The sequence below is a fragment of the Cricetulus griseus genome, chromosome 7 (assembly GCF_003668045.3).
Source record: "Cricetulus griseus strain 17A/GY chromosome 7, alternate assembly CriGri-PICRH-1.0, whole genome shotgun sequence".
Lineage (NCBI taxonomy): Eukaryota > Metazoa > Chordata > Mammalia > Rodentia > Cricetidae > Cricetulus > Cricetulus griseus.
Window position 1 is genome coordinate 98,834,231 of NC_048600.1, and position 13,040 is coordinate 98,847,270.

Here is a 13,040-nt window from a genome sequence, read left to right on the forward strand (position 1 = left end):
GTTCTTGACCTGAACCTATAATTATTTGGGCGTTATAAAGGTGGCTTCCTGTTACACAGATTATATTTAGAGTACTGGGGCTGAGTTGCATGGAGACCAAAGATAGATGATAGATGATAGATAGACAGACAGACAGACAGATAGATAGATAGATAGATAGATAGATAGATAGATAGATAGATAGATGATAGATAGATAGATGTGTTGTCTGTGTTGTTCCTCACTGTATTTAGGAGGCTTTCTGGGTGATGGTGTAAGATTAGAGCTTTGAGTGGGAAATTTCTGTGTCAACTCTGAAACCTGCCTGATGACTCGAAGAAGTCATGACTTTAATGAACAGCTTGTCATTGTAAATTTTTCAAATTTCATAGACCCAAATACCTAGATTTGAGTCTAGGCTTTAAATAACACTTCTGATTTGGCACTTTCCATACATTCAAGAGTCATGCTGAAAAACTGGACAGAGTAAGTAGATTCAGTGGTGTGATCCAAGGGCATCCAGAAGGACAAGGATAGGGTTCATTGTTCTGTGGACCAGAGCCTGTAGGATTAGTGATCAGGATCACTGTGACTCATGAAAATAGGAGAAGAGGGAGGAGATGGAGCTGTGTCTCTCACTGTTGTTTCATTGCTTACCATTGCTTGGCTCTTTGGCTGGCAAGATGGCTTAGTAGGTAAAGACCTTAGTTTGATCGCCAGAACCCACATGATGGAAGGAGGGAATCATCTCCCACCTCCATACACCTCCCACAATACATGCATAAATAAAGGTATTTTTTTAACCAAAAGGGTCTTTGAGAATACGAGTCATTCACTGTTTTTTGCATGCCACAGAGCACTGATGGTATGAACTGAATCACTGATTCCCCATCACACATGAGGCTTTTTTTCATCAAGTGACTAGATATTTGACTTCTGTGGCCTGTATTCCTTTATTAGCTTTGTCTTTTGTGATCATTGTTCCTTTGTGAACAACAAATATTCTGGGGAATGTTTCATGTTCTATTTTCTTTCATTCTTTTAAAACTGTGTGTGTTGGGACTGGAGAGATGACTTGGTTGTTAAAAGCTCTTGCTGCCCTTAAAGAGGGCCTGGTATCAGTTTACAGCACCACATAGTGACTCACAGCCATCCATAATTCCTGTATTAGATGATCTGACACTTTCTTTTGACTCCTAGCTCACACGTGGTACACACGCATGCATGCAGGCAAAACACTCATAAATGAAATCTGTAAAAATCAGGAAAAAAACTGCATGTGTTTACATAGAATGCTGCCAGTGGAAAGCCAACAATTGAGATGAGGGTGTTACAGCTGCCTGCTCAGTGGTACTTTGGTGTGTTAGGTCTCTGTCTTTGTAGAGTATTGACTCTACCACATTCAAGCTCTCTAGGATCTGTGGTCCGGCTACCGAGCATACAGTAAATTGGAATGGAACTTTCCTTCTGGCCATACTATCTCTCCTTTCAGCTTTCCTCTGAGGGACTCTTGTTTTGTTTTGTTTTGTTTTGTTTTGTTTTGTTTTGTTTTTATTTGTTTTTCGATTTCTCTATGTAGCTTTGGAGTCTATCCTGGCACTCTCTCTGGAGACCAGGCTGGCCTCGAATTCACAGAGATCCGCCTGCCTCTGCCTCCCGAGTGCTGGGATTAAAGGCGTGTGCCACCAACGCCCGTCTAAAATGTGTAGCCCAGGCTGGCCTCAAACTCGTGATCCTCCTGTATCTGCCTCTTTCATCAAATCCTACCGGCGTGCGCCACCACAACTGGCTCCTCTGAGGGACTCTTGAGAACTTGTCATTTTAGCTAACCCATCATGGCATAGGGTGTTGACATATGGGAATCTGATCCAAGTTCTATTTAGCCCAAACTTTTTTTTTTAAAGAATTGCCAGAATTAGTAAGTCATTAGGAAATTACCTTTTTCTTCTTATGCTTTTGTCCTAGGCAACACCAAGAGAGGGTGCCATTGAGTTTGTCATGTTAAATGGAATCTTGAGTGTTAAACCTGGTTTAATTTGGAAAGTGCCTGTTACTCTGTACATGCTCATTAAGACTGTCCAAGAAAAGCATGATGGAGCCTCCATGGCTCCAGGTACTCTAGAACCTATGGATAGATGTGGGCCCAGCACTCCAAGTTAAGCTTGAGATCGCTGGTTAGTAAGTAATACCTCCTTTAGACAGTTCACTTTAGGTCAGATGAAGACAGTGTGCAGACCCAGGAGAAGATTCTTTTACTCACGGTTTCCTTGACCTGCAGAGGTCTCAGGAAACTCTTTTACGCCCCCACCCCACCCCCACCCCCATGTCTTAATTCTGAAATGTCTAGCTGGGAATACCTTTATTTAGAGATTTTATAACCGCAAGAAGAGCACAGTCCTGTGACCTGAGCCTGAAGAATATGCAGTGTCTGAAGCTGTCTGCTTGCCTCAGCCTGCTCTCGGCCTCACTTTTTACTCTGTTCCACTCCCTGGAGTGTTACTTTCTCCTCTCGTCTTAAACAGTTACTCTTGCATTTATCACCCAGTATTAAAGTGTCTGGGGTATCATTTTCCACTCTAGACCAAGCTCATGTTCTTTATATCCCATTGATTTCTAAACAGTTCCCACATTCAGTAGGGTTAATGAATTCAGCATTTCAGTATGGAACATTAGAATCAAAATTTTAGATTTGACTTTAATAATTATTCTAGAATGGGAATCTCGAGACCATAGAGCAGCAGTGAGAAGTGGAAATCTTTTAGACTACATACATATATGTGTAAAACAAAACTTATTTTTTAAGTGCTTACAGGTTTTTTTATTTATTTATAATAAAAAAAAAAAAAGCCGAGGTCAAGGGGTATGACATGACTTTTGCCCGTTGTGGCATAGTGAGTAATTATTCACTAGTGTGTATCTGGGGCTTCTTTGCATTTTCCAGGACTTAGACTAGCACTTCAGTCAAGACAACCTATTTTGTATTTCTGAAATCATCAGGGTGTGTGTGTGTGTGCGCGCTTGCAAGCATACATGCATGTGTTTTGGGTGTGTCCTAGAAATTATCTGTAACACACACAATTTGTTTGTTTGTTTGTTTGCTTTTTGAGACAGGGTTTCTCTGTAGCTTTGGAGCCTGTCCTGGTACTTGTTCTGTGGACCAGGCTGGCCTGGAACTCATACAGATCTGCCTGTCTCTGCCTCCTGAAGGCATGTGCCACCACCACCTAGCCACTTCTTTTATTTTTATTTCACGTGTATGAATTTTGTTCTTGAGTGTATGTCTGCACATCATACATGCCTGATGCCTGAAGATGTGAGAAGAGGATGTCAGATCCCTGGAACTGAAATAAAGAGGGTCGTGAGCCACCATGTGGGTGCTGGAAATGAAACCCGAGTCCTCTGGAATAGCAGCCAGAGCTCTTAACTGCTGAGACAACTCTTCAGACCTACACAACCTTTTTGTTACTCAATTTCTCGTGGCATTAACCACCCCATATGTTTATACTCAACATTATATACTGCACACATCATAGAAGGAAAAAATCATATCAGTTACAGCCATTGTCAAAGCTCTCTGATGAAGCTTTGATGATGTCATACTCTTGTCTCAGTGGCTCACCTGGGTTCACAGGCAGGTCACAGAGAGGCCTTTAAGTTGTGAACAGTTGTTTCCAGTGAGGCAATCCACTATTGCAGGTGAGGGCTCTCACATGGGAAAGACCTCCCACTAAAATAGTGATCAAGGTTGTATTTGTTTTCTGTCACCCAGTAGGAGCATGCAAGCTAAAATAATAGTGTTTGCAGCTCACAGTTCTTTCTTCATAGCAAGAACTGAGAACAAGGGCAGCAAAGTGACTCTGCTTCCCTGAGAAATATTAATTGCTTTTTCAAAATATGTGTTAAAGCTTTTAAAAAGCCAAACACGCACTGATTCTAAATGGAGCTGACACCTTGATCCTCAATTGTGGAATAACATATGAGTGAGGAGTCCCTGTGGACTGCGTGCCCTACAATATTTATTACTATAAAGATCGCAGAGCTCTTAGCCACTTGGAAACGTGTAAAGGCCCTTCAGATCCCATCCTCTTGACTTGTGTTCTCACATGTTAAAATTAGGGTTGCTTTTTGTCTCGTCATAGTGCCTATTCAGAACTATTCTCCTATCTTGTCCTCAGAATATGCAATAATACTTAGCTTTTCAGTAAATTTAAGAAGGCATCCTGATGTGAAAGTATACCTGAGTTATATGTGGTGCATGAGTTTAATCTCAGCATTTGGGAGCAAGAGGAAGACATATCTCTCTGAATTCAAGGCCAGCCTGGTCTATCTAGCAGCATGGGGTGCACAGAAATACCCTGTCAAAACAAACTACAACAACAAATCAAAAGTATACCTTAGACATAAATACATTCATTTTTCATCCCCTGGCCATTGATGTTTGACAACTCCTAGCCAGTTTTTATTCTTCCATTTTTTCTTCATTTGCAAAATGGTAACTGTGGGACTGATATATTCAAAATCCGAATAAGCCAAAGGGCTCTGTGGTAATCCATCAGCTATTGTTACTGCTGATGGAATCCCACTGTAGTTTGCTTTAACACATATATTTTCAAGAATAATTGTGTTCAAGAACCTCCTGAAGCCTCAGATGTAGCTGAATTGGTAGAGTGGTTACCTACCATGCAAAAAGCCATGGGCTTGATTCCCAGAACCAAAGAAACCATGCATGGTGCAAATAGACGGTTCAGGAGTTCAAGGTCATTTTTGTCTACATAGTGAATTCCAGGCCAGCCTAGGATGCACAAGGCACTATTGCAAAAACAAAAAACAAAAAACAAATCCTATTGATATATGTAAACTAGTAGGTGCCCTTTTAAAATTAAATTACAGGTTGTTATCATGAAAATTACTCTATAGTTTTTATTATGTGCTCCCTTATTCATGAAATAAAAAGATTTGGGCTGGCTTACTCAATAAGATATTAGTAACTTGCTTATAAGTCTTGAGTTCTGTGTTACATATTAAATTATGCATGATAATTATGCAAATGGCACATAGTAGCAGACACTATTAGTTTGATTGCCTGACAACAGGCTTTGCTGAGCATCTCTCTCATTCTTTGTAAAATCTCATGAGACAATAGCAGTGTTATCGTTTCTGTTTTCAAGTGAAGCAGTGACTAAGAAACATTAAGTACATCATACTACCTCAATTTGAAAGGAGAATTCAAAGAAACTATAATTTATTAGTCATGATCATATTTTCATTGAAAATATTGAATGGGCAGATCTGTACCGTAAATATGTAATTTCTGTAATAGGCGCAGGTTTGATGCCCATTCCCACGGCTAATGAAGTTCAGGACCCTGCATAGTTAGTTCATCAGAAGAATGCAAAACCCCCTCTGTTAGCCTCGGGACACTAGGCATGCGCATGGAAAATAAATTCATGTGCTCACACATACATGTTAAATAAAATAAATTAAGCTTTTTAAAAATACTAAATGCCTGTCTCTTGTGTTGTGAGGAGTATTAGAATATGACATTTAAAAGTCTCTGGTCACAGTTCAGGTGCCAAAGGGGCTTATTAAGTCTCTTCCTTACATTCCCACAATGATGATAAAATACTAAAATTTTAAATTTCTTATGCATATTATATGCATTGTGCACATATACTACAGACTATACTGTTGTCCTCTCCAATTCTTGAGAAAACAGAGATGTGGCAGCTCTTAGGATGGACCCTGGGCAGTCCTGTCCCAGAGCCCATGTTAATCCCTATGTGATTTGAACATGTGTTTCAACAAGAAAATGCTAGATTCAAGTCATATATGTTTTTAACCATAAACAAATAACCATAAAACAAATCTATGAAGCCATTAAGATAACCAGAGCAGTGACCACTCTCCTGATTTACACTGCTCACACTTCTGTGTCTATCTTTGTCCCCATCTTGTTTTTCCCTTTTTTTGATTCTGCCTCTCCCTACCTCCATCCCCGTGCCTGCCCTCTGATTTTGATACTCTTGGTTGTAGATGGCCTGTGTCTATAAGTGGAAGTCTCTTGGGGATGCTGGGTTTTCATTATGGTCCCTAAATGGACAGATTATCCCTGGACTGAACAGCTTTGTTCCTGGCATGTATGTGGCATTTGGTTTTTCTCCTGGGTGGGACTGTTCAGTGGGAACCCAGTGGCGCAGAGGCGTCAGTGCCCTTTGCTCCTGCTTTGTGAGGAGATGGTATTAGCGGTTTCAGCTCTTGTTGACTCTGCTCTAAGCCAAAGCTTTATAGCCTTTAAAGCACAGAGGGGAGTTTTCTTATGATACATTGGAATGAAAGAAAAAAAGTCTCCAAAGTTACAAATGGTTTCATTTACCAAAATGACTATTTCCCTTGGAAAGTTTTGTCTTTTCTGTAGAAATTCCAGGAGTTGGGTGGGCTTGGTGTCCTGTCTCACACTCCACCCCACCCACACATTTATGTTAGCAGATGCTAAGAGCTTTATTCCAGGTTTGTGGGAGGCAAAACCTTGAGCAAGGAGTAATCAAGTCATACATTTCTGCTTTTACTTAAAGAAACATTTTGAAAATACAAATCTCTAGAATTTTTCCACTTTATATAACTGAATACAGGAACAAAAATTTCAATTGGAATGAAAGTGAGAAAGTAACCATAGGATTGCTATAGATATCAGTAATGGCTATTGTTGCTACTGAGATCTGTGCCTTTTGCATCTGCACTTAATCTCATACTTGAGTTTTTGGACTAACTTAAAGCCTTAGTTACTTAGGATTCATGTTAGCACCATGACCTTCAAATTAGATCCGACTTGTTGAATCTCTGAAGTGCTCCAACCTACTCTTCCAAGGCTGGAAGTCTCTAAAGAAATGAACTGTTCTCTTCATAGAAAAGAAGAAGGAAACTACTTTAAACTTTTATCCTCGGCCTGGGGGCCTGGGGAGATGCACTTGCTGCCCTTCCCTAAAACCCAGGTTTGATTCCCAGCAACCCTGAGATGTAGCTCACTACCACCTGTAACTCCAGCTCCCTCTACTGGCCTCCATGGGCACCTGCACTCAGGAATGTACATAACTCATGTAAACACACGCTTCTGAGGAGTCCACTGCTACATTTTGGGCAGCCTAAGTCCTCTTTGGTTTGTGTCATAAAGACAGAAGTAGCTGAGAAATGGAAGCTTTGTGAAGATTTTTGTCAGCCTGTATTCTATAACATGGAATTCAGGTAAGCCTCTGTGGGTTTGCTCCCACTTTTGGTTCAACTCTGGCTTTTCATGAAAACACCCACCCCCATCTCTTTCTTACCTCCCTTATCATGAGAAGAAAACAATGAGTTGGGTGCTGTTTAAATGTTCTCTACTAATATTTATTGAGAGCTGCCCTGCCACAGGGCACAGCTTCTTGGAACACTGCCTTGTACCAGCTCACTTTTCCAACCAGGTGGTTTAACCTAAACCTGAACTTGGCTTTCTTTAGGCCTGTAATTCTTTTAAACCAAATGATCACAGCAGAACTTGGGAGGAGCCTAGTTTCATGTGTGAGGTTTTCAATAAAACCTAAGTGGAGCGTGGGTAGAAAACCAAAGCCATGAAAAGCGGTGACTGTGCTGACACCAGAGGAAAAAATCTACAGACCTACTACACCTCTTGAGTTCAGTGTTGGGGCAGAATGGAACAGAGGAAGTGCTTTATACTGGTACCCTAGGAGAGAGGGCCAGCTAGGCCAACCTGGTTGAATTAATTTGTTACATACCCGTAAGATTTAAAATTTATTCATTAGTGGAAGGGTGTGTGTGTGTGTGTGTGTGTGTGTGTGTGTGTGTGTGTGTGTGTGTGAGAGAGAGAGAGAGAGAGAGAGAGAGAGAGAGAGAGAGAGAGATTTTTAGTGGAAGATGGGTGTGTGTCTCTCTGAGTGTGTTCATTTAAAAGTTTTAGAAAATACAGAGTAGGATACATTATAAATTTTGGGGCTAGGGATGTAGGCTCCATTGGTAGAGTGCTTTCCTAGAATGCAGAAAGCCCTGGGTTTAGTCCCCCATACTGCCTGTATGATGGTGCAGGATATGGAGGCCAGAGGATCAGTTCAAAGCCACCCTTGCTTACACAAATAGTACCAACCCAGACTGGGCTACAGGATACCCTGTCTTTAAAAAAAGAGTTTTTAGTATTGTATGTTCATTCTCTACTATGTTTACCCCAAACAAAAAAAAAATGGGTATACTAGTTTCCTTTGGGAAAAATTCATTTTATTTTAGATATGTATTTGATTTCCATTTAAATTGAGCATTGAAACATATGTCAGTTCTTTGGGAGTAGTGGTACATATCTTTAATCCTCTAATCCCAACCCTGAGGCTAGCCTGGTCTACAAAGTGGGTTCCAGGACAGCCAGGGTTTCACAGAGAAACCCTGTTTTGAAGAGCCAAATAAATAATAATAAAAGAAAGAGAAGATATATATGTGGTGTATTATATAGTACACTTAGATATGATGGTTTGCTGATGAGTCATGCTGTGTAATGCATAGAAGGAGATAATGAAGAGGATATTGGATTCAAATGCATCAAAAGAAATCAGGAAATTCAATCCCTAAGGATGACCCTGCCAGGTGTTATTATACCAGATACAAACCTCCATCCACACCAGCTTTTTAAGGACTCTGCTCTCTTTCTTGATGTACGTCCTACAGATTTCATACCCAGCCCTCACTTTTAATTACCCTGTCCTGTATAAAGTTTGAGACAGTAGTCATTGGTGCTGTGGAAGTCATTGAGCACTTGCCAAGTAAGTGAGTGATGCCCAGCCAGAGCTGGAAGGACCATAGGAGGTGAGGTTTTCACTCCTCCTCTTAGAAACAGGGAACTGACATTGGAAAATGACCCCAGCTCACCACCTCTACAAGCCGTCACATTTAGAAACAGAACCAGGACCCAGAGGTTTCTGCTTTTCAGCACCAGCTACAAAGCTCTTTATGGGACACCACTTAGCTTCTTAGTCTTAAAAACTAGTGTCTGTAGATGATGAAGGGATTGTTCTTTTGTGGAACCGTAGTGTCTAAATTATATAGACAGGAAGTGTCCGGGAGGCACGTGTCCTGAGGAACCTAATAGAAATAAGGCGATATCTTCCAGAGGTGACGTGAAGTTGACACTGGTCTACAGAGCCCACAATGTCATTTTAACATGTGTAGGTTCATATAATTAACTAAAACGCATGTCATGTCACTACAAATACCTCCCTATGCCCCCTTATAGCAATCTTTTTGTTCCCTTCCCACCATCACTTCTAATTCCTAGAAACCACTTAACCTATTCTCCATCTTTATAATTTTATCATTCTGAGAGTGTTAAGTAAATTAAATTATACCATATGTGACCTTTTGATACTTCCCTTCCTCCTTTTTTTTTTTTCTGAACATAATGCCCTTGAGGTAAATCTAAGTTGTTCCATATATTAATAACTTCCTTTTGGTTGGGTGGAGGGAAGCATGTGTTAAACATGTGTGGGACCATAGGTTCAATCTTAGAATACCCCTCCCCCCATTTTCCTTTTCATTGTTGGCTAGTATTCTGTAACATTGATGTACCACAATTGATTTACCTAATTTAGGCCATTCTTGTTGTTTACAGTTTATGGCACTTTGAAGTAACTATGCTCTAAACAGCCACCTAAGGGTTTTTATTTGCCTTATGTAGCATTGTGAGTGGATGTTTAATTTCACACAACTGCCAAACTTTCAGAGTGGCAGTATTATTTTCTATCCCCATATGAGAGCTACAGCTGCTGACCAAGGCTTATTGAAATGAAGTCTCTAGCAACATTTGTGGGCACGCCTCTGTCTTCTTCTAGCCCTGTGCACTTTTTATCCATGACTTTGCCGCTTATTATTTAGTGCATACAAATGTAGTGTTTAACTCACCAACAATGTATGTATCCACAGTGTTTTTATTGCATTTCTTTTTATAGCTCTATTGGAGTTATCTGTATCGTATCATAAGTAGCCATTTCCCCCACACACACAGGCTATCATTCATTATTCACCAGTTTGAGTGATATTTCCCCCTTTATGGCTCTTTCCTCTGCTATTTGTAATGTAGTTATCTTTAAAATTACCTCATATCAACTTGGAATGGAATCAGGGAGTGATGTTACACATAATCAGAAATTGAAACATAAGAGGAAAGCCCATTTTTTTCAACCCTGATTTCCCCCTGGGGCTCCGCCTTCCTCTGTTTTCCTTGGGAGTAAATTCACCTGATTTTTCTTCATCTGAGAAGCCCCTAATGTGCTGTTTGCTCCTGGAGGATGTTCCATCTGGGTGTGAGGTAACAGTACACAGTTCTTTCAACACTCCAAAGATTGTGTGCTCTGTCAAAACATCACACATAGAAATATGTACAAGTCTGTATGGATAAAATTGAAATATTTATCCTGTCACTTCCTTTTCTCCTGCCCTTTCTGATGAGAAATCAGATTGCATTCAGAATGTGCCCAGGCTCATTAGTGAGCTTCCCCTCTGTGTCCTGTTCTTGTCCTTGGTCTTCACAAGTTCAGTACTGGGCTTAGGATGTGGCTCTGTGGTAAGTGCTGCCTAATTTACACAGTGCCCTAGGTTCAATCCCCAGCACAACCACAAACTAAAGCTAGTAAGCCTAATTCCACCACGTCTTCCAATAGGCTTTTTGTTTGGGGTATGTTCAGCTTCTTCAAAATGTAGATTTGTGTCTACTTCAAAATTTGAGTAATTGTCCATCATTGTTTTTCTAGAATCTTTTCATCCTACACCCTTCCTTCACTCCTGCCATGGCAGGTATATAAGGACTGTTTTCTGTCTGTTTTGATTTTTTTTTTCTGTTGTCTGTGTTTCTGTTCACCAATTCTTTCCAGTCTAAATCTTCTGCTAACCTGTGACTTCAATGTTCAATAATTCTCCTGTCTCAGCCTTCCAAGTTGTTGCCACCATGGGTGCATTACTATGCTCAGCTTACTTGTTTTTTGTTTGTTTGTTTTATGGGGGTTTTGTTGTTGTTGTTATATCTTTCTATTCTAAAATGTCAACTTTTTAATGTGTATATCTTCTTCTCTGTCTCAGTCTCTCTGGGGAAAGCCTTGACAAACAGTTGAGTTGGGCCTGCAATTTTCTATCCTCCTACCTCCTGACAGGTTATTTCTGTGTACCCTGTGCTGCTAGATAAACAAGGCTGGCCTTGAATTCAGAGAGATATGTCTACCTCTGCTGAGATTAAACTCACGTACCACATACAAAGTATACTCAGGTATACTTTCATATCTGGATTCCTTCTTAAACTTAAACTGAAAAGTTTGCTGAGTGAAGAGATTACAGTATATGCCATCACACATGACTAGGTGAACTCTTTGTTGATGGCAAAAAAAAAAAAAAAAAAAAAAAAACAAAAAAAACATAGGTAAGCTTGCAGTCTAGAATGTTCATCCACTCTAGGGATTAATGCCTCAGACCTCTGGTAATGCATTTTGAGGTAGATATTGTTTGTTGATCTCTCTTACCTGTTGTTTCTTATTCTATATTAACCCTACAGAAGTTCAGCATTGCTGTGAAATCATCTCCTGAGTGCTGACAGTCTGTCAGTTACTTCAGCACTCTCTACTCTTAAATGATGCTTGGCTGGGAGTCTCCAGACGCAGCCCTTCACACTAAATAAGACTGACAGTGAAGTGAGGTGGAAGCCATTATCTCACCTTTGTGCACACAGCCTGTGGCCTTTTCCTGTTTCATAATAAACAGTGTCAGCACTGAGGAACTTTTCAACACCTATTGACGACAACGTTTCCCTAATTCACTCGAAGCCAGGCTTTTACAAACTGATGACTTTATGTGGACAGTCGTAGCATACAAAAAAGAGAACCAGAAACCCCAACCACAGTACCAACCCTAGTCAACATTGTAATAAAAGTCTTACCTACCATGATCAAATATGATTCCCTTCATCTTTCCTGTGACTGTAATATATCACTGTTAGATGATATAATAAGGAAAATGTACTCTCAGTGCTAAAAAATCATTTGATAATATTAGCACTTGAGATAACTAGGAATAGAATTCTTTATTCCTAATGACAACTTGCTATATTAAATCTCAAACTGCTCCCTTATGACCTCTGCATCCTTCCTCTTCTTCCCTTCTCAACTGAGTCAGGTGTAGTAGATTAGAAGAAAGGATATGTGATAGGTAGGGTTTTAGTTGGGGGGGTGGTAGGGGAGGAAGGGAAGGAGAAGGGAACTGGGATTGTCATGTAATTCAATCTTGTTTGTAATTCAAATAAAAAATGATTAAAAATAAAAAATTAAATCTCAAAATGACATTAGATTTAATGGGAGATTTGTTTGAAATTCCTAAAAATCATGAGTAAGCCAATCATACGCTGACCATTATTATATAATTACTGTGGGTGTTCCAGGCAATGTATAAGACATAGAGGATCCTGAAGAGATGGCTCTGTGGTTAAAGACATTGACTGCTCTTGTAGAGGACTTGGGTGAGGTTTCTAGAACCCACGTGGCACCCCACAACCATTTGTTACCCTAGTTCTGGGGATAATATGCCCTTTGCTCTCTACAGGCATCTACACATATATGATGCACATAAACTCATGCAGCCATACACATAAGTAATAAATTTTTTTAAAAACAAAAACCATAACTACAAAAACCATCATTTGTAGACAATACATTTTTTAAACTTAAACATTCAAGACCATCAACTTTTTTTTAACACTTTTTTAAGGGGAAAACAAAGTTTACTTCTTTCCCTGTAATTCATCCATTTTTAATTTGGCATTTGTGGATATCATCATACAGCATTGAATTTGTTCAAATCACCCAATGTTTCCATACAGTAATACTTGTGGTGGTAAGTAGCTCAGGTGCATAGATTCCATCATGGTTCTGGAAAAGATTACAAACCTGCTAATCATCAGGACCAGCAGAATCAGAGGGAGGGCATAACTACAGATACATCAGGTTTTAAAGCTTTCTTTTTTTTCATTCATTTATTTAGCTCATAAATAAAGT

At 39.9% G+C, this 13,040-nt stretch overlaps 1 protein-coding gene across 10 annotated transcripts in view; it reads left to right on the forward strand.

Annotated features, from left to right (window-relative positions):
• Bcas3 (BCAS3 microtubule associated cell migration factor) overlaps positions 1-13,040 on the forward strand; it is a 487,638-nt gene that overhangs the window by 239,459 nt on the left and 235,139 nt on the right. The window contains exon 24 of one of the 10 annotated variants that reach the window (XM_035447940.1): positions 11,549-12,140. The exons of the other annotated variants lie outside the window; for them this stretch is intronic. Coding sequence (XP_035303831.1) covers positions 11,549-11,580 — 32 coding nt within the window. The 3' untranslated portion in view covers positions 11,581-12,140. Of the gene's footprint in view, positions 1-11,548; positions 12,141-13,040 lie in introns of those variants that run through there. 10 annotated transcript variants of the gene reach the window in all.